Here is a 25,978-nt window from a genome sequence, read left to right as displayed (position 1 = left end):
CTGGCAGAAACTGCAGCGCTGTATCCCTGCACCGCTATCTCCTCGTTTCCCAGCGCGCTCTGCAGACTCTAGTCGTGGGGCGATTTGCTGAATAAGCAGTGTTACCCTCCGTGCAACAAATCTCTCACGTTTGAGTCCCCATAGCTGATCCTCGTGCGATGGAAATCCTTCCTCCAGGTTCCAGAGCACCCCACTATTGCTGGAAATTCCTAACAAGATAGCTTTTAGCCGTCCTGACTCGTCATACTCCCATACAGTGACGCGGCACACGGGGGCAATGCACTCCCCTCGCCGCCATCTTCCTCTCTCCGCTGAACTTTTAACCTCTAGAAGTCTACTGGTGGAGTTTTGGGGATCTTCTAGATACAGGATCATGTCATTGGCAAAGAAAGATAGTTGGACTTCTTTTCCTATTTGTATCCCTTTGATTTTTTTCTTGCCTCCTGGTTTTGTCTTATGTTTTGAGGACTACATTGAATATAAGTGGTGAGAGTGGACATGCTTGTCTTGTTCCTCATTTAAAAGAAAAGGTTTTTAGTGTTTTTTTCTATTCAGTATGATGATGGCTTTGGGTTTTTCATAAATGGCCTGTACAATGTTGAGGTATGTTCCTTCCATCCTTAGCTTCTCCAGCATATGCATGGATACTTTTTTAATGATTGGGTACTAGATTTAATCAAAGGCCTTTCCCCCATCTATTGAGATGCTCATGTGATTCTTGTCCTTAATTCTGTTTAAGTGATGAATTACATTTATTGATTTGCATATGTTGAACCAAACTTACATCTCTGGAATTAAACCTATTTGATTATGATGTGTTGTCTTTTCTGTATGTGTTTTTAAAATCAGTTTGCTAGTATCTTATTAAAGATATTTATATCTATGTTCATCAGGGATACTGGTCTGTAGTTTTCTTTCCTTGATGCACTTTGTGTGGTTTAGTATCAGGGTTATACTAGTTTCATACAATATATTTGGCCGTTCCCTTTCAATTTCATGGAATAATTTGAGAAAGACTGGTGTAGTTCTTCTGTAAAGGTCTGGTAGAGCTCAGTTGAGAATCCATCTGGTCCTGGGCTTTTTTGGAAGGTGTTTAATTTCTGTTACAATTTCATTACTTGATAGTGGTCTGTTTAGGTTTTCTTTATCGTTCTTGTTCCATTTGGGCAGGTCATATGTGTCTATAAATTTGTCAATGTCGTCTAGATTTTCCAGTTCATTGAAGTATAAATTTTCAAATAGGTTCTAATTATCCTTGGAATTTCAGTAGAGTCTGTAGTAATATCTCCTTTATCATCTTTAATTGTATTGATTTGGGTTTTCTCTTTCTTTTCACTAGTTTGGTTATCAATCTTTTTTAAAAATCACACAAAATTTTTAATTGACAAATGAAAATAGAATATAATCAATGTGTACAATGTGATGATTTCATAATATACATTGTGTAATGACTGTCACAATCAAATTAATTAACCATCACTATTGATGCTGTATGGTATATCTTCAGAATTTATTCATCTTATACGTGAAAATTTGTATCCTTTGACTAACATCTTTCCATTTCTCCCACACCTCAGTCCCTGAGAAATATAGTTTCTCTGCTTATATTATTCATCTTTTTTATGCTCTGTATGTAAGTGAGGCCTTGCATATAAGACCCCAATAAAAGTTTATATATTAGTATTCTTACTTTTCAGTTGAGGAAACAGAGATTAAACAAATTTGGCTCAAGAGTGGATAAGTTGTCTTAATCAAAAGCAAACCCTGTCAACTACTTATTTTAATGCTTCTCTCACAAGTGAAACTTAAAAACCAAGCATTCATGTGCCCATAATCAACACATTGCCACATCTCTCTTCCAAACTGCTCACCATCCCACTTTCTCTATTTGCATAATCCTTCCCAACACTTCTTAGAAAAAAAGGAGTAGTACAGTCAAGAGAAAATTATTTCCAAGAGAAAATGTTCTAGTTCTAGTTTCTGGTGCCTGGAGTTTCATAATTTGCAATTCCAAAGATGTTTCTAAAAGGGTAATCTTATGGGGTTACTTATCTATTAAAACTATTATTTTATCTATTGTCTTTGTTAATTCTCCAAAGACTTCAGGATAAACATCTTAGTCCCTGACTTTTAGTACCTCCAGAATCATTTCTTGGAACCTTCCCATATATATGTTGAATCATTCACAGTTCCATACTCTCTCACCTTTGAGCATTTTTGAATATTTATTTCTCTCAACTCTCCACCTAATCCCTATCCATTTTCTTTGTCTAGTTATTTTATGTTCTCCAGGACTTAGTGTAGAAGTCATCTGCAGAAGTCTTCCAGATGCTCCCAGGTTCAGATAAGTCTCTGTTCTCTTTCATAGTATGGAATGATTACCCAATTCCATACTAGCCCTACTTATTATTGGATTACCTGTTTACTCTTTTCCTCCTGGGCCCTAACCTCCTTGGACTATAAGGCACCTGAAATATAGTAGTTGTTTTGTCCTGAAGGAAGGGTAGGATGAATCTTTTTTTTGTTTTTAAAGTTGGTTCTTTTTGGTTATATATGACAGTAGAACCTATTATCCAAGCATGGAATATATCTTATTCTAATTCAGAACCCAGTACATCTCCTTCTCCCCTCTCTCCACCCTCTTCTCCCTTCCCTCTATTGATCTTTCTGCCATTTATCCATAGTTATTTTTTAAATTAATTTCTTATGGATGTATATGATGGTGAGGAAATTTATGTCAGATTCATTTTACTGTCTTTCCTTTTCCTATTTCCCCTCCCCTCCCTTCATTCCCCTTTGTCTACTCTAGTGAACTTCTATTCTCTTGCCCCTCTGTTATTGAGGGTTAGCTTCCTCATGTTAGAAAAACATTTTACCTTTGGCTTCTGAGGATTGGCTTATTTCACTTATCATGACAGACTCCAGATCTATTTACTGGAAAATGTCATAAAGTCTTTCTTCTTAATGATTGGATAACACTCCATGTGTATTATATATGCCACATTTTCTTGATCCTTTCATCTGTTGAAGGGCAGCTAGGTTGGCTTAGCTATTGTGAATTGTGATATTATAAACATTGATATGACTGTGAAACTGTAGTATGCTGATTTTAAATTCTTTGAATATATATCAAGGAATGGGATAACTGGGTATAATGGTGGTTCTATTCCTAGGGTTTTTTTGTTTTTTTTTTTTTTTTTTTTTTTTGAGGAAACTCCATACTGCTTTGCAGAGTGGTTGTACCAGTTTGCAGCCCCACCAATAATGTATGAGTGTAACCTTTTCCCGTATCTTCACCAACATTTATTGTTACTTGTATTCTTGATAATTGCCATTCTAACTGGAGTGAGATGACATCTCAGTGTGGTTTTAATTTGAATTTACTAATTGCTAGAGATGTTGAACATTTTTTTCATATATATGTTGACATTTCTTAGAAATAAAAGAAGAAATCTTTGAGAAGTGTCTGTTTAGTTCCTTTGTCCACTTATTGATTGGTCTATTTGTTGTTGGTGTTTTTTTTCTTTGTGTGTGTGTGTGTGTGTGTTTTGGTGTTAAGTTTTAAAATTTCTTTGTATATCCTGGATATTAATGCCCTATCTGAGGTGCAGGTGGCAAAGATTTTCTCCCATTTTGTAGGCTCTCTCTTCTCTTCATGTTCTTGATTGTTTACTTTGCTGTGGAAAATGTTTCAATTTGATGCCATACTATTTATTGATTTTTGATTACATTTTTTGTATATTGGGAGTCTTATTGGATTTATCAATTTTATCTTGTTGAAAACCATCTTTTCATTACATCTGTGCTGTGCATTTTTTATATTCTCAATTTTGATAATTTTGGTTCTGATCCTAGTCATTTTCTGTCTTCTACTAGCTTGGAAATTAGTTTTTTCTTCTTATTCTAAGAACTTGCGGTGGAGCATAAACTTATTTATTTGGGATCTCTCTATTTTTTTAAATATAGGCCCTCAGTGGTATAAATTTTCCATCTTAGAAATGCTCTCATATTGTCCCAGAGATTTTCATATGTTGTATCTCTATTCTCATTAGTTTCTAATAATTTCTTGATTTCTACTAATTTCTTTGGTCTATTCTTCATTTAGAAACCATATGTTTATATTTTTCTATTATTTTTCTTGCTATTGATTTCTACCTTAATTCCATTATGATCTGATAGGATGCATGGGATTTTAACAATTTTTAAATATATGGTAAGATTTGCTTTGTGATCTAACTTGGAAAAAGTTCCATGTGCTGCTAATAAGAAGGGAGATTCAGCTGTTTTGAGTGGAGATATTCTGTAGATATCTGCTAGGTCCACTTGATTTCCAGTATTATTAGGTTGGAGACATCTTTATTGATTTTATGTTTTGATGACCTGTCTATTGGTGATAAGAGTATGTTGAAATCACTCTGAATTATTGTGTTGGGGTCTATCTTTAGATTTAATGCCATGGGTGTTTTGCCTATGAGTCTCCTTTTAAGAGAATATAGCTCAATATTGCTTTTTGATCCAATCTGCTAATTTATGTCTTTTAATTGGGAATTTGGGTCCCTTAACATTTCATGTTAGTATGGATGTGGGATTGTGTTTTCCTTTTTTGCTGTTTTTAATACTGTCTTGATTCTCCTTCAGTAGACAGATTACTCTCCTATTGAACTTCCTCTGTTTGGGAGCTCTGGGATTTGTTTTTCAGTTCCTCTGAGTGCAGTTTATCTCTGAGTATCCTTTGTAGTGTTAGCCTGGTGCTCATAATTTCTTTTAGTATTATCACGGAAAAATTTTATGTCCCCCTTGAATTTGAAGCTGAGCTTTTCCGAGTATACTAACCTTGGCTAGAAGTTGTTTTAAGTTCTTTTATAGTTTGGAACATCTCAATTCAGGCCCTCCTTGAGTTTAGGATCTGATTTGAGATGTCAGATGTGAGCCAAATCCGTTTGCCTCTAAATATGACTTGACATTTCTCTCTTGCAGCTTTTAATACGCTTTCCTTATTTTCCATAATAGGCATTTTGATTATGGTATGCCTTGGAGAGTTTCTCATTTGAATAGGTCTATTTGGGATACTGTAAGCCTCTTATATGTGGATATGTCTCTCTCATTTCTGATATGGGAGAATTTTTCTGTAACTATTTCCTTAAAAATGTTCTTTATGCCTTTAGCTTGTATCTCCATGTTCTATTCTATCCCAATGATTCTCAGGTATTGTGTCTTGATGTTGTTCTATATTTCTTATATCTTTTGATTATGTTCTATTATTTTTCCCTTTATTATTTTATGTATTCAACTTCATGTGTCCTGTCTGTAGGGCCTGAAGTTCTGTCTTCAAGGGCTAAAGTTCTATTTTCTATCTTTTTAAAAATTTAATTGATGTTATTTTTTAAAATACATGACTGCGGAATGTATTACAATTCTTATTACACAATTTTTCATATCTTTGTATATAAAGTATATTCACACCAATTCATGTCTTTATACATGTACTTTGTTTTTTTTGGCATTACAATTCTTATTACACATATATACCACAATTTTTCATATCTCTGTTTGTATATAAAGTATGTTGACACCCAATTTGTGTCTTCATACATGTACTTTGGATAATCATGTCCATCATATTTCACCATCCTTGTTAATCCTCTGCCCCCTCCCTTTTCTTCTCACCCCTCTTCCCTATCTAGAATTCATCTATTCCTCCCATGCTCCCCCCCCCACCCCACTATGAGTCAGCCTCCTTATATCAGAGAAAACACTCAACATTTGTTTTCTTTTTTGGGGATTGGCTAACTTCACTTAGCATTATCTTCTCCGATGCCATCCATTTTTATCTGCAAATGCCATGATTTTATTCTCATTTATTGCTGAGTAATATTCCATTGTGTATATATGCCACATTTTTGTAATCCATTCATCCACTGAAGGGCATCTAGATTGGCTCCACAGTTTAGCTATTGTGAATTGTGCTGCTATAAACATTGATGTGGCTGTGTCCCTGTAGTATGCTGTTTTTAAGACCTTGGGGTATAGTCTGAGGAGAGGGATAGCTGGGTCAAATGGTGGTTCCATTCCCAGATTTCCAAGGAATCTCCATAATGCTTTCCATATTGGCTGCACCAATTTGCAGTCCCACCAGCAAAGTATGAGTGTATCTTTTCCCCCACATCCTTGCCAACATTTATTGTTGTCTGTCTTTCATAATAGCTGCCATTCTGACTAAAGTGAGATGATATCTTAAAGTAGTTTGGATTTGCATTTCTCTGATTGCTAGAGATGATGAGCATTTTTTCATATATTTGTTGATTGAGTATATATCCTCTTCTGAGATGTGTCTGTTCAGGTCCTTGGCTCATTTGTTGATTGGATTATTTATTTTTTTTGGTGCTTGGATTTTTGAGTTCTTTATACACCCTAGAGATTATTGCTCTATCTTATGTGTGAGGAGTAAAAATTTGCTCCCAGGATGTAGGCTCTCTGTTCACCTCACAGATTGTTTCTTTTGCTGAAAAGAAACTTTTTAGTTTGATTCCACCCCATTTATTGATTCTTGGTTTTAATTCTTGTGCTATAGGAGTCTTGTGTGTGTGTGTGTGTGTGTGTGTGTGTGTGAGAGAGAGAGAGAGAGAGAGAGAGAGAGAGAGAGAGAGACAGAGAGAGAGAGAGAGAGAGAGAGAGAGAGAGAATTTTTTAATATTTATTTTTTAGTTTTCAGTGGACACAACATCTTTATTTTATTTTTTTGTGGTGCTGAGGATCGAACCCAGCGCCTTGCACATGCCAGGAGAGTGCGCTACTGCTTGAGCCACATCCCTAGCCCAACTATAGGAGTCTTATTGAGGAAGTTGGGGGCCTAATCCCACATGATGAATATTAGGGCCTACTTTTTCTTCTAATAGACACAGAGTCTCTGGTTTAACTCCAAGGTCCTTGATCCATTTTGAGTTAAGTTTTGTGCATGGTGAGAGATAGGGGTTTAATTTTATTTTGTTGCATATGGATTTCCAGTTTCCCAGCACCATTTGTTGAAGATGCTATCTTATCTCTAGTGCATGTTTTTGGCACCTTTGTCTAATATAAGATAATTGTAATTTTGTGAGTTATTCTCTGTGTCCTCTATTCTGTACCATTGGTCTACCAGTCTGTTTTGGTGACAATACCATGCTATTTTTGTTACTATTGCTCTGTAGTATAGTTTAAGGTCTGGTATAGCGATGCCACCTTCTTCACTCTTCCTGCTAAGGATTGCTTTAGCTATTTTGGGTTTATTATTTTTCCACATGAATTTCATGATTGCTTTTTCTACTTCTATGAGGAATGCCATTGGGATTTTGATCAGAATTGTATTAAATCTGTATAGTGCTTTTGGTATCATTTTGATAATATTAATTCTGCCTATCCAAGAGCAAGGTAGATCTTTCCATATTCTAAGGTCTTCTTTGATTTCTCTCTTTAGGGTTCTGTAATTTTCATTGTATAGATCTTTCACCTCTTTCATTAAGTTGATTACCAAGTATCTTTTTTTTTTTAAGGTCATTGTGAATGGGGTAGTTTTCGTCTTTTCCTTCTCAGAGGATTTGTCACTGATATACAGAAATGCCTTTGATTTATGGGTGTTAATTTTATATCCTGCTACTTTGCTGAATTCATTTACTAGTTCTAAAAGTTTTCTGGTGGAGTTTTTTGGTTTTTCTAGGTATAGAATCATATCGTCAGCAAATAGTGCTAATTTAAATTCTTCTTTCCGTATACATATCCCTTTAATTTCTTTCATTTGTCTAATTGCTCTGGCCAGTGTTTCAGGATTATGTTGAATAGAAGTGGTGAAAGAGGGCATCCCTGTCTGTTCCAGTTTTTAGAGGGAATGCCTTCAATTTTTCTCCATTTAGAATGATGTTGGCCTGAGGCTTAGCATAGATAGCCTTTAGGATGTTAAGATATGTTCCTGTTATCCCTAGTTTTTCTAGTGTTTTGAACACAAAGGGTGCTGTATTTTGTCAAATGCTTTTTCTGCATCTTTTGAGATGATTATATGATTCTTACCTTTGAGTCTATTGATGTGATGAATTTCATTTATTGATTTCTGTATGTTGAACCAAACTTGCATCCCTGGAATGAATCCCACCTAATCATGGTGCACAATCTTTTTGATATGTTTTACTATTCGATTTGCCAGAATTTTATTTTATGTTAATTTTTGCATCTATGTTCATTAGAGATATTGGCCTGAAGTTTTCTTTCTTTGATGTGTCTTTGCTTGGTTTTGCAATCAGGGTGATATTGGCCTCATAGAATGAGTTTGGAATTACTGCCTCTTTTTCTATTTCCTGAAATAAATTAAAGAGTATTGGTATTAGTTCTTCTTTAAAGATCTTGTAGAACTCGGCTGTGTATCCATCTGGTCCTGAGCTTTTCTTGGTTGGTAATCTTCTGATGGCTTCTTGTGTTGTGGTCAATTTGACTCTTGAGAAGAGTTTTTTTGTTTTGTTTTGTTTGTTTGTTTGTTTGTTTTTATGAACATAGCTACACCATTGTTTGGGGCATATATATTTATGATTGTTATGTCTTGTTGGTGTGTGGTTCCCTTGAGCAGTATGTAATGTCCATCTTTATCCCTTTTGATTAATTTTGGCTTGAAGTCTACTCTATTTGATATGAGTATGGAAACTCCTGCTTGCTTCCACAGTCCATGTGAGTGGTATGATTTTTCCCAACCTTTCACCTTCACTCTGTGTATGTCTTTTACTATCAGATGAGTCTCCTGGAGGCAGTATATTGTTGGGTCTTTTTTTTTTTTTTAATCCAATCTGCTAGCCTATGTCTTTTGATTGGCAAGTTTAAGCCTTTAACATTTAGGGTTATTATTGAGACATGGTTTGTATTTCCAGCCATATTTGTTTATTTTTGTTATTTAACTTGACTTGGTTTTCCTCTTTGATTAGTTTTTCATTTAGTGTACTACCTCCCTCTGCTGATTTTCATTGTTGTTTTTCATTTCCTCTTCATGGAATATTTTGCCAAGGATGTTTTGTAGTACCAGTTTTCTATTTATAAATTCTTTTAACTTTTGTTTATCATGGAAGGTTTTTATTTCATCTTCAAGTCTAAAGCTTACTTTTGCTGAATACAAGATTCTTGGTTGGCACCATTATCTTGATTCTTTAAACTACTACAATTATAAAAAAAAAAAAAAAGAAAGAAAAGAAAACTCATCAACATAGAATTCTTTACCTAGCAAAGATACCCTTCAAAAATGAGGTGAGGTAAAATATTTTAGACACATAGGTTGAGAAAGTTCATGGCTGCTAAAACTTCACTATAATATTAAAAAGATGTTTCCCAGGCAAAAGGAAAATAACAGATATATAGAAAATAATGAAGAGTATCAAAAATTGTAAATATGTGGATACATATAAATGACTTTTTCTTCCTGTAGTTTCCTTAAAAAGACAGATGATCACCTAAAACAAAAATAATAGCATTGTTAGATGGTTTGTTAATGTAGATAGAAGTAAAAGAAAGAATAGATGCAACAGTAAAAGGATGGGGTAGGGAGAAACAAATTGAATTATACTGTTGTTAGTTTCATATTTGTGAAGTAGCATGTCATATGGTAAAATGTGAAGTAGGAAGGATGAAATAGGAAGTAATATGAAGGTCAGATATGAAGTCTGAAGTGATATAATATTAACTCTAACTTTGGTAAGTTAAAGGAGGCATATTGTTAGCCCTAGAAAAATTACTGAATAATAATAAAAATAAGGAGTATAGCTAAAGAGCCAATAAATACGAGATAATAAACATTTAAGTTATGCAAAATAAAGCAATAAAGCTACAGATGAATTAAAAATAGAACAAATAGAAAACAAATAATATGATGAACTTTAAACCAGACATATCAACAATTACATGAAATATAAATGGACTAAATAAATATAAAAGGCCAATGCTGTCAGACTAGATAACACAGGAAGACCTGATATGTGCTGTCTAAGAAATGCACTTTAAAGATAAAAACACAAGGCTGGGGATGTAGCTCAGAGGTAGAGTGCTTGTCTAGCAGGTGTGCAGCCCTGGTTGATCCCCAGCATAATAAACAGATTGAAAGTTAAAAAAAAAGGCAGTGCTTAGAGATAAGGTTATGGCTTTAAATGCCTATTACGATACAAATAGAATGCATTATATAGAGTACATAATAACAAAGCATTTTAAGACAGAGTACTATTAGAGATATCAGGACATCTCATAGTTAAAAGGCTTATCAGAAAGACATAAAGGTTTTATATATATATATATATATATATATATATATATATATATATATATATATATATATGGGAAAGTTAATAATACTCTAAATAGAACAATACATTAAACCCACCAATTACAAAATGCACTTTTTTCCAAGTACATAAGGAATATTCACAAAGATAGATCACATGCTGGGTTATAAAATGAATCTCAAAAAATTTCAAAGGATTAAAATTTTATGGAGTATTTTCTCTGATCACAACAATAAAAATCAAGTAACAATGAGATACCTAGAAAATTCCCAAATTCTTTGAAATTAAACAGCAGACTTCTAAATAATTCGTGCATCAAAAAAGAAATGATGAGAGAAATTAGAAAATATTTTGAATTCAATAGTAATTAAAATAATGCATATCAAAATGTATGGGATGCATCTAAAGCAGTGCTTAGAGATAAGGTTATGGCTTTAAATGCCTATATAAGTGGGAAAGAAATTGGAATCAGTTATCTAAGTTTTCAACTCCAGAATCTGGAAAAAGAAAAAAAAAAAGTTAAACTCAAAACAATTAGGAGGAAGTAAATAACAAACATTAGAACAGAAAGCAATTAAATAGAAAAACAAACTAAATGGCATAAAACAAATTTTTATTTTTTTCTCCCATATTTTTGGTGTATTATAATTACACATGGTAGTGGGATCTGTTGTTATATATTCATACATGGTATGATAAAACAATATAATCTGGTTAATATCATTCCCTAGTATTTCCCCTCCTCCTTCCCCCTGTTCCATTTCCTCTACTTTACAGGTCTCCCTTCAGTTTTCATGAGATTCCCCTTCACGCTTTTCCCTCCTTTTTCCCTCTCTAGCTTCCACATATGTTTATTCATTCATCCACTTATGGACACCTAGGCTAGTTCCACAATTTAGCTATTGTGAATGGTGCTACTATGACTATAGGTATGCATATATTACTATAGTACGCTGACTTTAATTCTTTAGGATCAATACCGAGGAGTGGTGTAGCTGGGTCATATGGTGGTTCTATACCTAGTATTTGAGGAGTCTCCGTACTGATTTCCATTTATAATCCTACCAACAGTGTAAAAGAAGTATACATGTGATATAACTACACTCTGACTGAAATCATTGCACTGCCCCCCTAATTGTGATCTGATCCATTTCTCAACCATCTCCGCTTCCAAATCTTATTACAGTATTCATTTTCCTTCAGTTAATGAATAATTGGTCATGGAGGTAGGATCTGGGGAAAAAAAGAGAGGAAATTGCTCAATTTTAGGAAATTGTGGGGCAGAGAGAAAATGACTTGCTGAAATATTGCCATGGCCCAACACATCAGATACACAAAATTCCTTTAGAACTGGGTATCCTAGAAGCAAAGCCAGGAAGTAAGAATAAGAGGAACAGGAGGACATTTTCATGTGGACTTCCAGATGTGCTCACTGTTGTTCTTCATATTCCACAGACCCAGAAAAGAGCTGCCAGCCAGTACTGGAGACTCTGCGTCAGGCCATGGATGGCACTGTGTATGCCCACAGCACCTTGGAATTGCAGACACTGCAGCCTATAGTCAACTTCCTTGTCACTGCCACAGTGCCAGGATGCTGTGAGCGCCCACTCTGCCCACGCCTCTTTCGTCTCTTCACAGTTCTGGCCCTAGAGAGCATGACCCAGGCTACCATGCTGAGCAGACATGTGCCTAGCCTCCAAGCCTGGCTCGAGCGCTTCCCCTTTGTGGAGAGAGAGAGTGTTCTGGCAAGAGCCCTGGTCCGGGCCTCAGTAGAGGCCTGGGAGGCTATGTGTAACTCCTTCATGCCTTCACCCCTCCACCCACACTACCACTTCTCTCTGCACTCTGTGAGCCAACTTTTGGGAAGCCTGCAGCTATTGCCTACCAGAATAGGCTCACGGGGTTTCGTAGATTTTCCCAACCACCAGGAGCACTTGCGCCTTGTATCAGGCTTGCGTGGCACTCGCCTAACTACTATGATGGCTATGCGGAGCATGGTGCGTCTTTGGTTACATGAGGCACAGAGAACGTTTTGTGACCGGTTGAACAGCCCTAAGGAACGCTCTTTCTGTGCCAAGATGCTCCTAGAAGTAGCTCAGAATGTTTTCTGTGGTGGGCCAGGGCCCCAGTACTTGGACAAGGACCATGAGGAGGAGGAGGAGGAGAGGGTACCTGAAGTGGAATCTGAAGGGGAGTTGGCCCAGTGGGAGGACTTAAGCAATAGTAATAGTGAAACAGATGAGGAAGAGGATCCCTATGGCCTTCAAGCCACAGCAGGCTTACATTCCAGGGAACCAAGTCTAGCACCATCCATAAGGCCAGTACAAAGGGAGATTATAGAAAGCACAAGTCACAAGATACAGCAGGAGGAAAGCAAAAGGGCTTCTCACAATGAGTTCCAGTCAAAGAAATCCAAGAGTTTGTTGCAGAAATCACCCCAGATAGACCTGATTTCACCCCTGTTGTTACCGGTATTACTACTGTGTCCCCAGGAAAAGCCCTCAGATCTGGTCTTCAGTCAGGAGTTGATACTGGGATCCAACTCTGAGAGCCCCAACTTATACCTGGAACGGCAGTGGGAGAGCCTGGAAAAACAGTTGTCCACCTCAGCTGCTCAGCTGGGGCTGAGCCCCCACCTTGCCTGGTGCCACTCCATGGCCCAGCATGTGGCCCGCCTGGTCCGAGTTCTGGCCAAGCCCAGGCAGCATGGCCTATTGCTCTCAGGAACTCTGGGTACTGGGCGCTGTACTGCCATCACTCTGGCCTCTAGCATTTGTCAGGCCCGCCTCTTCCATCTGCCATCTAGTTCAGAGGAGGACATTCTCCAGTGTTTGAGAGATGCCAGCTGGCATGCTGGCATATTAAACCAGCCAGTGGTCTTACTGGTACCCAAGAGTGTGGATCTCGCTACCCTCCATCATCTAGTAGCCCTGGCAACCTCAGGCAGTTTCCCTGACCAGTACACAGAGGCAGATCTGGACAACATTGAAGAACATGTACCAATGGAGAACCTTGATATCAAAAACAACACTAAGAAGGAAGTGGCATTGCAGTGGTAAGTCCTAAAGCCCCATACGTGGGTCTTCTCTGCTCTTACTCTGTCCTGCCCAAAAGGCTATAAGGAAATTTATGTGCTATTGTGAAGGCTCTTAAGATGAGGGCTAAGTGGTCAGGATTGGAACTGGGACCCGGTAGGGCAAACGGGATAAAAAGAAGACAGCCGCTGACTGACTCCTGGCCCACAGGTTCTACCAGCAAGTGTGTAGCCACCTGCACATGTTTTTCCTGATGGGAGATTACCAGGCCCACAAGCAGCTGCCCTCCACCCTTTACCTGAGGCTCGTTCAACTAGCCACTGCCAGCATTGACTACTATGAACCCTGGGACCAAGCTTCCTTAGTCAGGGTAGCCCAGCACCATCTGGAGGGTGCTCAGAGTCTACCCCTTGATGATGGTGAGCCTTTTTCTTGACCTTACCAGTCATTTCAACTAGGTTCTAATTAGGATTATTACCTAGGCCAGTGTCTGTCTGTCTCTGTTTATCTCTGATTCTCCTGTGTGTGTGTGTGTGTGTGTGTGTGTGTGTGTGTGTGTGTTTACTGAGCTCCCTTCACATTTTCTGACCTCCTTCCTGAGCTAGAATAGAGACCCTTACCTTTCCCACTTTCCTATGGGCTTACAAGTCCAGGCTAAAGCCATACCCATTGCAGACTGCTTGAAGTACCCAGATCTCCAGGCCTCTATTTCCAGTGTGGCCAAAGCCATGGCCCTCATCCACCTTTCGGCTGCCTACTACCATGAGCACCTGTGCCCTGCATTGCCACTTGTGACCCCCAAGACTTTCCTAGACCTTCTGGACACCTTCATGCTGCTGCGGCGACAGATGACCCTTAAGTTAAAGAATAGGGCCCAGCGGTAAGTGGCCCCATTCCCTGAAGTTTACCTCCTTATGCTCCCTTAAGTCCACTCACAGTGTGGTGCATTGTACCTTCAGAATCTATAATGCCCTAGAGAATCTGAAAAAGCTGATTGAGCAGCACAGTACCCACAACAACCTGGTCTACATTTTGGAACAGCAGCTAAAAGGCTCTCAGCAGGTAAGAGGGAGAAGACTGTCAGATTCATAAGGTTGTGTTAATGCAGGAGTACAAAAGAAAAGTTAGAAGGAACCAATGAGAGTGAAGCTTAGTTCTGATTTCCCTAAAGTCCCTCTTAATTTCTCCAGGTGATCTCTCTAATCCTGACTATCTCCTCCTTAAGAACTCTGGCTCAAAAGTTTTATGACACAGTTGAGACTAGATTGATTCTTCATAACACATGAAACTCAAGTGTCTGCTTCTGGTAGCTCCTCGTGTCTTGACTATGTGAAGTTCAGTGTGATCCCAAGATCTCCATATACACTCATGAGGGATTCAGCAGGGATAGCAATATCATGGCCACCTCCCACTCTTATCATTTTCCCTTGAATTCACTAGCATTGCTAGTCAGCTCATCTCTTGTAGCCATCTTTTTTCCTTATACCACTTTGTCCTATACCTCTTTCTTCCAAAAAGCACCATAAGGCGGTTGTGTATAGTAAGGAGATGTGAATGGATGAGGAAATAAAGGCTGTCATATAGTCATGACTTAATATGTTTGTTATTATTAATATTAGGTCAGATTGCCTCCTAATAAGAGGAGATAAGACACTGCCCTTGACTTCATGGTGTCTACAGTTTTCCAGAGATATAGATTCATCAAGGAAATATCCAAACAGTATGCTATGACAAAGTCCAGAGGGGGCTGACGTAGTAAGAATTGTAGAGAAAACAGTGTGGTGATATATACCTGTAATCCCAGCAACTCAAGAGACTGAGGCAGGAGGATCACAAGTTCAAGACTAGCCTCAGGAACTTAGCAAGGCCCTAAGCAACTTAGCAAGACCCTATTAAAAAAAAAAAAAAACTCTTTTAAAAAAGGGCTAGGGATGTCGCTTAGGTTCAATCTCTAGTACAAAAAAAAGAAAAATTAAGAAAGAAAGTACAGTGCCCCCAGAATGGTACTATGCAGATGGGTACACAGTGTAGGACTTGGCAGTAATATAGCTAAAGAGGAATTTGACAGTATTTAGAATATAATAGAAGCCATGAAATTAGGGGTCAAATAAGATAAATAGCATAGCATAATAGATACATGCTCAGACTTTAGAATCAGGGGCTGCATTACCAGATGCCAAGCAGTAAGTGACAGACCAAGATCTCAGACTCCTACCATGCCCATGGGGTCTCCCCCTGGCATGTTCCCACACAGCCCAGAATCTGGAGCTACAGGGCCTGATCTCTGTTCACAGAGCCTCATCAAATTTCGGCAGCAGCTAGAGCAAAGCAAGCTCCTGTACAAGCGGCAGGTAGCAGAGTGTCGTCATCAGGAGCACCTAATTGAGAACCTAGCCAAGCAGCGAGATTCCCTGCAGTCTCAGTATCAGGCTTTCCTGGAGAAGGTATGTTTTTCCTGCCATGTGCCCTCTACTTGTCTTTGCTTGGGAGAGGATAGCCCCTAACAGGATGCTCAGTGGAAGGGTTGGGGAGACTCATGATGGACTCTCCAGGGGGAGGGGGCAAAGGTTATCTTGGGGAGTGCCTTTCATGAGAACTCCTAGGAGAAAATTAAAAAATATCTTGAAAGGGAAGCTCATCTCTCAAAAGCTCGCTTCAGCAAGCACCTCTCCTCATGTAGATGGGCAAGGCATTTCTGGGTCCTCTGAGTCAGCTGCAGGTAGCTGACTTTGAGGAGATAAGGAGCTATCGAGCACCACCAGAATCTGTAATCCGGGTGACTGATGCATTGTGTGAACTGTTCCACCATGAAACAGGCTGGACCAATGCCAAGCAACTTTTATGCACTGAAGATTTTTATCAGGTAGGGATAATGAAGGAGCAGACGGGAGGCACACAGGATAGACTTGGCAGGGATAGACTTTTGGGTCAAGGTCCAGAGCATCCATGTCTTCCCCTCTCCCCTGAACACACTTCCTCCCAGGAGCTGGTATTCTTCCCCAAGGAGAAGATGAAAGACTCAGAGCTGATAAAATTAGAACAAACTCTGAAGGATCCAGGCATGAGTGATGCAGCTCTGAGGGCAGTAAGCATACCCACAGCAAACCTGGCCATCTGGCTCCGGGCTGTTCTGCGTTATGGACTGGCACAGCGCCGGGGTGTGCCCACGGGCCTGCTGCTGAGGCAGGTGGAGGCAACACTGGCTCGGGAGCAGGCCCGCTTAGGCCAATTCCAGTTTCAAGCCCACGACATGCTGGAGAATATTTTGGCCCTGACTAAGAAGCTAGAGGATGCCCAGATTTCCCACAGCCATGTGGTACAGACTCTCAATCAGGCACAATGTGGCCAGTATCACAAATGGCCCATAAAGTCTACACTGCTCACACCCATGAACAAATGGTGTGCACAGCTCCAGGTAACCAACCCTCTCCCATATATCTTCTTCCTTGTTCATATCACACCCTGCCACCCTATGCCCTAACTGCTTCCTGCCCCACCTTCCTTGCTTTCCTCCATACCTCTCCTCGCTGGTCTAAACACCCTCTGGTCTTCCCTTCACACCAGAAGTTGAGGGGACACTGCAAGACTATGTTTGGAGATGCCCTCCTGTGTTCTGCTGCCATCACCTATTTAGGTCCCTTCCCACCTCTCCGTCGCCAAGAGCTACTGGACAAGTGGCTGGCTCTGTGTAGGGGCTATCAGGAGACCCTGGGTCCAGACGATGTGGCACAGGCACTGAAGCAGAAGCAGAAATCTGTCATCATGCCTCAAAAAAAACCCCTGTTGCCCACATGCTCTCCCTTCAGTATTCTGTCACTGCTAAGCTGTGAATCTGAACAGTATCAGTGGGACCGAGACCTGAAGCCCCAGGCAAAGTCGGCCCGCTTGGCAGGCCTGCTTCTGGGGAGCTCCACTCACTACTATAGTTGCCGTTGGCCTCTGCTGCTTGACCCCAGCAATGAGGCACTCATCTGGTTGAACCCACTGCCTCTGGAAGATAAAAGATGCTTGGCACAAGCCCCCACTAAGCGCAGAGGTAAGGCAGAGACAATAATACATGCTTCTGGGATATCTGAACTGCCCAACTCTCTGAGCCTTATGTGATCTTCCCTGGCTAGAATATCCCAGATTTTATCAGCCTATGCTATATATACTTTTTGGTTCATATTGCAATGAAGACCAATTCATGGTCTTCCACTTCTCAGGTTTCTTTGGCACTATTAGAAAACTTGCCCTCACCCCAGAGTTTTAGTACTCAGATTTGTTCAAAAATTCTAGAAGAACATTTTTATTGATTCTGTTTAGATCAGGAATCACATCTGGGTGGCGTGTTGGAAGGAAAATTTGCTAGAAGGAAGAGGGGATGTTTTATCTCCCAGAAAATGGGGTTGGTGTGCTGCATTAGTGAGGGAAAAAATGTGAACTCTTGGAAAAAGGTTCTTTGAAGATGTCATGAGGGCTGGGGCTGTGGCTCAGCGGTAGAGCACTTGCCTAGCATGTGTGAGGCCCTGGGTTCGATCCTCAGCACCACATAAAAATAAATAATACAATAAAGGTACTGTGTTCAACTACAACTAAAAAATAAAATGAAAAAAAGATGTCATCAACTTCTGAACCTTGAAATAATATCACCCTGCTCTTTATATGAGTGGGCTCTAAATCCCATGACAAGCATCTTATAAAATACAGAAGAAAAGACATACACAAAAGAGAAGTCCATGTGAAAAGGGAGACCAAGATTGGAGTTTTTTGGCCACTAGCTAAGGAAAGTCTGGAACCACCAGAGGATGGAAAGAGGCAAAGAAGTCTCCTCTTTAGAACCTTGACAGAAGTATATCCTGCTGAAACCTTGATTGCAGACTTCTGGTTTTCACAACTATGAGAAAACTAGTTTCTGTTGTTTAAGCTACCAAGTTTGTGGTAATTTGTTACCGTAGTCCCGGAAACTAATACACAGTATATCATGCAAGGTATCATCTGTCCTTCCAAGTATCATGTCAGAGTTGCTGCTGATTTTCAGAAATATGAAGAGCCAAATGTGATAGGCAGAATTTTGGCCTCTGTGACCTTTGCCTTTTGATGTTATTTCCAGGATTATGTTATGTTACATAAAAAAGAGTTTGAAGAGTTAATTAAAATTACTAATAATTTGGCATTAAGATAGAGATATTATCCCAGATTATCTAGATGAGCCCAGTATAATCAAATGAGGCCTTCAGAGCAGAAAGGAAGAAAGAAAACAGTCAGATTTGAAACACAAGAAGGATTCAATGAACTGTTGCTAGCTCAAAGATAGTGGGGGCTACAGGGCAAGTGTGAGAAATTAGAATAGTGTGTGAAAGAATAGGTAGGCATGGGACATATATCTGAAGTCCCAGCTACTTGAGAGATTGAGGCAGGAGGATCACTTGAACCTAAGAGTTCAAAACCATCCTGGGCAACACAGCAAGATCCCATCTCAAAACAAACAAATAAATAAACAAACAAAACACCAGCCTAGAAAAGGACCTCAAGCCCCAGATGAGATGGGAAGCCCCATCTGACACTTTGATTTTAGCCCAGTGTAGCTCTGTGCAGAAAATCCAGCCATGCTGTGGATTAATGGGTTGAATAGGTGAGACTGCTAACCTACAGAAGGGTAGAGAATAAACTGGTGTTATTTCAAGCTGCTAATTTTGTGGTAATCTGTTAGCAATAAAAAAAATGAATGCACTGAACTATGGATCTGGCACAGAGAACCAGTTTGGCCCAGGAATTATCTGGGCAGCATAGCAAGGGGTCAAGGGAGTTGGGAATGGTTGTTGATTAGCCAACTATCTATGTTTACCACACCACCCATGATTTAGCTAATTACACAGTTTACAGACTTTCACTTACAAGTTACTACTTCCAGGTACTGATTTCCAAATTAGTGAGGATTCTTTAAGTTGTTAATACCAGAATTATCTCAAGTTAAAAAAAGCAGGGAGCAGGGGAGGCACTGACTCTTCTAACCAACCTATAGAAAGGGCAGAAATGGAGCCAATTTCAGAGATGACTAACTCCCTCCCTTATTTTTAAAGTAATAATAATAATAAGCAACATTTATCGAGCACTTACTAGGCACCAACCTAGGTGTTTTCTATGTGTCATTGTATTTAATCTTCACGGTAATCCTATGAGGTCATTACTAATATCAATTCCATTCTGTTGATGAGGAAACTGAGTCACAGAGCTTAAACAGCTTTCCTAAAGTGTCTTACTTCCCTCATGGAATGGAGTCCTTGGATGAATAGTGCTCCACCAGAGTCCAAATCCTCCTCTCAGAAACGTTTCTGTGCATCTTTCTGTCACAGGGAAGAGTCTAATGACAAGTCAAGAGAGAGAGAATAAAAATGAGTGTGTAGAAGAAGATGATGATTGTGACGAGAGGAATAAGGCTAAAGACCAAACAGAAGAGCAGAAGGCAGAAGAAAGTGAAAATGAAGAACAGAAGAAAGAGCAAGAGCAAGGGGAGAAAGAAGAAGAAGAGAAAAAGAACAAGGCAGAGAAACACGAGTCCAGCCTAGCCTCGGAAACTCAGTCTTCACCTCGTCTCTGCTTTAATGTGCTCTCAGGTGCTGACCCAGAGTTGGGTCCTCAGCTTTTGGAGGCAGCTGCCAGAGGTAAGAACTGATGCCCACCCACCATTATCCCCTCTTATCCTCCTCTGATTCTGTGACCCCATATACCTCTCACATCTCAGTCTGACTTTAGTTCCCATCCTTCATCCCATTATGTTGAAAAATCTTAAAGGAACCCTATTTGTTGAAGGATAGCTGCTCAGGGTCAGCTCTTGTGGGTACCATGGGTGCTGGCATTGTGGGTGGGTTGTCCTTGCTTCCCCTCACAGGCCTGCCTGTGCTTCTGACCAACATGGAGCTGGGCCTATGGTGCCAAGAACTACAATGGCTGCTTCAGCGGGAGAAGCTGAGTCTACCCAAGGTGCAGCCTGGCTTCTGTCTCTATCTGAGCACTACCCTCCCACTCTGTGCCTTGGAAAAAGGTGAGACCCAGAGGGCACATTGCTAGCACAGTTTTGTGGGCACGCTAGGATCCCAGGACCAGTATTTAGAGGGCTTGACTCAACCTGAGCAGACTCAGAATGTAGTAAGGAGCCATACCCCTTGTCTGCCCCCTCCTTGGCTCTGCCAAGGGTGAGGGTTTAAGCACATTCCATGTGACTCCAAGCGCTAGGTTATGAACTGCTAAAGGGGCTGAATGTCCTGGATTTGTCCCTGAACATGGAAATACTAGAAGAACAGATGCTGCATGAAATCTTGTGCAGGGAGCATCCTGAGCTTGAGGCCCGCTGGCAGGACATAAAAATCAGAGCCCTGGATGCCTGTGAAGATGTGGAGGCTGCTGAGGTGCCTGGGGGTCCAGTCTGTGGGATAGGATAAGCACTGAAGGGCCTGGGTGTAGAGGTGGAGATGAATGTAGATATTTGGGGACTGTGGGAAAGGGCCAGATCCACCTAACAAATTACTATATACAGGAGCGGTTGCTGACGATGATGCTGATGCAGAAACAAACCCCTCAGAAACCAGCTAAGTTTCTGCGAGATATGGTGAGGTCCCAGGCAGAGATATGTCAACTGCGTGCTCATTGTGAGGAGCTAGAAGGACAAAAACTGAAGGAGATGGAATTGTGGGTATCCTACCAGCATGTAGTTAGACATGGAATGGCCTTAGTGAATGCCCTAAGCCCACTGCAGAACTTGCTCCCATTTTTCCGGATGAAACCAAAGGACTGGCTGGTGGTCACAAAGAAAGCTCTAGACAGCATGAAGCCACATGATATAAAGCATGGGGAGGACCTGGCCAGCCATCTACTGCAGATAAAAATACACCTGACCCACCAGCTGCTGGGCAGCACTGTGGCTTCACTAGGCCTGACCCAAGTACCTTTGGTGGGTACCTTGGGTGCTTTGGCTCTGCTGCATGTGACAAGGAAGGCATCAAAGCTAGAAAGCTTGGCACTCTGGCCTGGACTGGCAACCTCTGCCAGCACTGAATACAGTAAGCCAGACCCAGGTGTGGTTCGGCCAGCCTGGCTAGGGCCAAGAGCCTGGCAAGAATGTGGGATGTTGGAGCTGCTGCCTCCATTTGTTGGGCTGCGTGCATCCCTAGCAGGCCACTCCAATATTTGGCAGGAATACCTGTCACTATCATCCACAGTGCTGGGTCCTGCACCTGGGCCAGGTCCTGAGCCACTCAGCCTCATCCAGAAGCTGATCCTGTGGCGTGTGCTGCGACCTGACTGCCTGGCAGGTGCTTTGGCAGACTTCACCACCAGCCTCCTGGGGAGGCCCCTGGATGAAAATCTGGCTGCTCACACCATGCCCCTTGAACAGAGTCAGGCTACTCAGCCCATACTGATCTTATTGCCTTCGACTGGCCACCCCACAGCCATCCTGCATCCTCTGACTGTCATCCAGAAATTGGCTGCTGAGCATGAACAGGTTTGGACCTAGTCTTTTGGTCACAGAGTAACTGGGCCTCTGGGGGCTGGGAGAAGGTGTGGATGCCCTCTTTCAGCATTCTCATGGATCTTTCTATATTACTGAGGTACTTTTTGGATCATTGTGGTATTACTTTGAGTCTCTTGGGTTGCCTTGGGATTGCTTTGAGTCACTCTTCTGTCTCTATTTGTCTCCAGGGGCAGAAACACCTGCAAGTGATAGCCCTGGGCTCTGAAGTTTGGGACCCAGTCTCAATTGTGGTCAACACTCTATGCCAAGCCATGTTGGAGGGGTACTGGCTGGTGCTGGATAACTGTCATCTGGTGCCCCACTGGCCAAGAGAGCTGATCCAACTCTTGCTGCAGCTGATAGGCAGAGCCAAAGGTGAGTTTGTTGCCTAGAAATGGCTTTCAGGACCACACCCTAACTTGGGCTACAACTTGAACTCTCAAGTTCACTGTCAAATTTCCTAGGTCCAGGCCTGTGCTCTTGGCCATGTGTCTGACTCCTGATTCCTCAGTCTCTAATCTGATCCCTAGACTTGTGTCTGATCCAATACCTAATGACTGATCTCAATCCCTTATCTAACTCTAGTAGTTTCAGAGATGGAATTGGAACTGCTTTCAACCCAACCTGAAAGAAGGAATGTGGTTACTGTCCACAAAGATTTCCGTCTTTGGCTTATTGTTTCTGCAGAGGCTACTGCTTCCTTGCCAGGTAAGGAGTATCCCCCAACAGTCTCAAATCAGAAAGGGGAGGGCAATTCTGCTGTGTTGACTCAGCACTCTTCTTCCTCTCCAGCTGTGCTGACTCAACACTGCATGCCTGTTTTCTGGGACCAGTCCCTGGAATTGGGCCGCATCTTGATTGACAGTATGGAGTTAGCACAGCAAGGACTCTACATGCAACCTTTTGACCAGGCACTATCTCTGCTCCTCCTACATGGCCTCCTGCTACACCGACAGCTCTATGGAATGAAGTTGCAGGCACACAGGGGGCTCTGGTGAGGGACTCACTTATGCTGTTGAGTCAGTCACTCAGAAAACACTGAGTATCTTCTACACACTAGGTTGAGTAAAACTAATTCATCTTCCAAAGAGTGAAGGAAAGAGGAATTCTAGGAAGGCTTCTCTGAGGACTTTTAGGATCTCACTTTAAATTGAACCTTAAAAGTTGAGGCAAATCAGAGCCTTTCTGAACAGAGGGAACTAAGTTCAACAGAAGGGTGATTTCAGTATAGTTGAGGTGAACCTGCTGGGTACTGAGTAGGGAGAGGCCAGGCTCATCACAAAGGACCTTTAAGACCATAGCAAAGGGATCTGATGTTATCCCAAGAATAGTGAGAAGCCACTGAAGGTATTAAAGTAGAAGAAAGAATGTCATCATGTTTGTCTGTTGGAAAGACCACTGGTTGCAGTGTGGAAAGTGAAACAGAGGAGGTGGTATTAGAAGCAAACAGAATAGTTTTGGGAGGTTCTAGTAGTCTCCAGGGAAAAAATCATAGTATGGCTTGTAGGGACTAGGGTGGTAGTCACCGTAGAAATAGAGAATAAATTGGGGCTGAGGAAGAAGGAGTCAGGAATGAATTCCAGATTTCTGACTTAGACAGTTGGGCAGCTGGTGATACCTCACACTGGGATATATGATAGAAATGAGAAACACATTTCATGAGGGAATATGATGACTTTGGTTGAAAGCAAGTTGTATTCAACATGCCAAGTGATAATGACTAGTAAACCCTCATGAGCCTGGAGCTCAGAAGATAAGTTTGGGCAGGAAAAAAGACTTGAGGCTCTGCAGCATATTGGTGATATTTGAAATCTGACTTCCTGTTCCCCTCCTTCAGGAGTCCAGTGACTCTGATAAAGGCCCTTAAGACCCAAGAGCAGTTGTGGACCAGTCTCAGCAATCCCAGTACTGCCATGCAAGAGCTCACTGGTGAGACCCTTCCTGTCCTCCATGCAGCCATCTGCCACCAGGAGAGCCTGGAAAAGGGTGGGGGTGGGAGTTTTGAGACTGGGACCTAATTTACAACTTTGGTTTGGGGAAGGGTTGTGGGAACTGGAAGGGCTGGAACTAAGGGTTCCATTTTCAGCTTCAGTTTTGTATGGGGGACCTCTGAGGGACTCTAAGGACAGAGAGGTCTTAATTAGCCTCACAGAAGCCTGCCTGAGCTTCAGCAGCAAGAATTGGGTCCAACCACACATACCTCAGTATCTGCTGGCCACTGTGATGCCCAGCTCAGGTAAGCTCTAGTCAATAAATATCTGTTTGGGGGCCAGAAATAGTGCAGTGAAATGCCATCCCCACAGGAATGTGGATGGTGGTGCCAGTAGATACACAAAGGGGCAAAATTCACATAGTTATAGGGATGATAGCATAAGGGATCAAAGGAAGGCCTACTTCCTTGGGAGTGGGGTGTGGAGTCCATCTTATTCCTTACCCCTCACTTCTATCTCCAAGAACTAGAGAAGCTAGATGCTATTGCAGAGTGCAAGGCCCAGATGCATCTACTGCTCATACCGTCGGACCCTCGGATCTGTGGATTAAGTGAGGGCCCCCAGGCATGGTTGGTGCGCCGCAAGAGTCATGCTATCCTGAGGGCCCTGCAGCATAGTTTACCCTGGTGGGTTCCTAACACTCAAGGATGCCCTTGGCGTGCAGAAAGGCGGTTGCTTCAACGCCTAGTGCAAGCCAAACGCAGGCTGGAGTCATTGCAAGCCTTACTGACCGACCACACTGGCCCAGGGAAGTCTCCCCTAAGGGCAGTGCTGGGGCCAAAGGCTCGGCCTCCAGTGGAAGGCTTCCTAGAGAATGAAGTGATGGAACTGAGTCAATTGGTGGGCATTTTACAAAATGACCTTGACTGCCTATTGGAGCAGCTAAAGGGCAAACCCCCTTGCACCTCCTACCGCTGTGCTGCGGTGGCCCAAGCTCTCTGGACTGGCCGCTTACCCCAACCTTGGCGACCCCATGCACCCGCTGGTCAGCAGCCACCCTGGCAATGGCTGCGACAGCAGTCACGTCGTGGACAGCTATTAATTCGCTACCTGGATGCAGGCAGAGATGCAGACACAAACACTAGAGTACCAGGGCGCATCTTTCATCTGTCAGCCTTTAGCCACCCACGCCGCCTGCTGCTAGCACTGCGTTGGGAGGCTGTCCTGCAGCAGCAGGTGCCCAGCTCGAATCTTTCCAGCAGCCAAGGCCCCGGTCATCTCTCACGTAAACGTCAGAAGCTGAACAACAACCCTCTGTGCCTCCGGGTACCTTAGCATCCCTTCAGTTCCCCATTCCGTCCCCTTAAAGTCCCTGATTATACCCCATCCTGTTGGTAATCTTGCCCCTCAGTAACCCTAATCATCTCTCCAACCTCACTTTACTATGACACAGCCCCCCACCCTGTCATCTTTCTAGTCTGCCTAACCAGCTCTTGGCACCCCCAGGTGGAGAATGGCCCAAATCCCAAGGTTCCACAGACAGGCCTACTACTGATTGGGCTACAGCTCCTGCATGCCGAGTGGGACCCAATAGATGGGGCTCTGCAGGACAGTTCTTCCAGCCAGCCCAGCCTTCTGCCTCCTGTCAGCGTCACTGCACAGGCTGGGTACATCAATGACCTGCCAGTCCCAGCTGGCCTGGCTGTGTACTCCTGCCCTGTGTACATGGCCGGGCCCCTTGGTTCCACTAAGCTACACAGCAGGAACATCCTGATGCACCTGCCCTTACCCACGAAACTCAGCCTTGCTACCTGTATCCAACGGAGAGTCCATGTGTGCAGCCCACCCTTGACTTGAGCCCTCCACCAAAATAAAGCTACAGTAATTACATGAATGATTTCCAGGACTTGGAAAGATAGTGATGTATACACAGAAGGTAAAAATGTTACACACTGAGAGAAAAATACAGTGTGTACAATTGAAGCTATGGAGGAGGCATTGTGTGGCAATAGGGGAGAGGAGAGTGGTAGGCACACTCTGAAGAGAGAGGCCAGGTGATAGTCATGTATCTGAGGAGTTAGACAAATCTGGCAACTGCTAAAACACAGAACCCTTGTCTGGGTAGCTCTCTGCTGTGGTCTCAGCTAAATTCCCAAGGGATATTTTTGAAGGGAGAATATTAAAACTCAAAATCCTTTTTAATGGCATTTAGTGGTATTATTGGGAATGCCCCAGTCCTAC

At 41.9% G+C, this 25,978-nt stretch overlaps 1 protein-coding gene across 1 annotated transcript in view; it reads left to right on the top strand.

Moving 5' to 3' along the window:
• Positions 1–25,598, top strand: part of Dnhd1 (dynein heavy chain domain 1) — a 103,473-nt gene extending 77,875 nt beyond the window's left edge. The window contains exons 25-43 of the mRNA XM_034635264.2: positions 11,736–13,335; positions 13,526–13,734; positions 13,991–14,195; positions 14,275–14,377; positions 15,610–15,759; positions 15,996–16,178; positions 16,299–16,730; positions 16,880–17,351; positions 19,651–19,959; positions 20,187–20,339; positions 20,525–20,703; positions 20,832–21,797; positions 21,995–22,181; positions 22,392–22,514; positions 22,599–22,800; positions 23,644–23,735; positions 23,893–24,042; positions 24,261–25,063; positions 25,244–25,598. Of these exons, the coding sequence (XP_034491155.2) occupies positions 11,736–13,335; positions 13,526–13,734; positions 13,991–14,195; positions 14,275–14,377; positions 15,610–15,759; positions 15,996–16,178; positions 16,299–16,730; positions 16,880–17,351; positions 19,651–19,959; positions 20,187–20,339; positions 20,525–20,703; positions 20,832–21,797; positions 21,995–22,181; positions 22,392–22,514; positions 22,599–22,800; positions 23,644–23,735; positions 23,893–24,042; positions 24,261–25,063; positions 25,244–25,594 (6,869 nt within the window). The 3' untranslated portion in view covers positions 25,595–25,598. The remainder of the gene's footprint in view (positions 1–11,735; positions 13,336–13,525; positions 13,735–13,990; positions 14,196–14,274; positions 14,378–15,609; positions 15,760–15,995; positions 16,179–16,298; positions 16,731–16,879; positions 17,352–19,650; positions 19,960–20,186; positions 20,340–20,524; positions 20,704–20,831; positions 21,798–21,994; positions 22,182–22,391; positions 22,515–22,598; positions 22,801–23,643; positions 23,736–23,892; positions 24,043–24,260; positions 25,064–25,243) is intronic.
• Positions 25,599–25,978: the final 380 nt, after the last annotated feature.

This window comes from Marmota flaviventris, chromosome 9 (assembly GCF_047511675.1).
Source record: "Marmota flaviventris isolate mMarFla1 chromosome 9, mMarFla1.hap1, whole genome shotgun sequence".
NCBI classification, from domain to species: Eukaryota; Metazoa; Chordata; class Mammalia; order Rodentia; family Sciuridae; genus Marmota; species Marmota flaviventris.
This window is presented reverse-complemented; position numbering and strand designations above follow the sequence as displayed.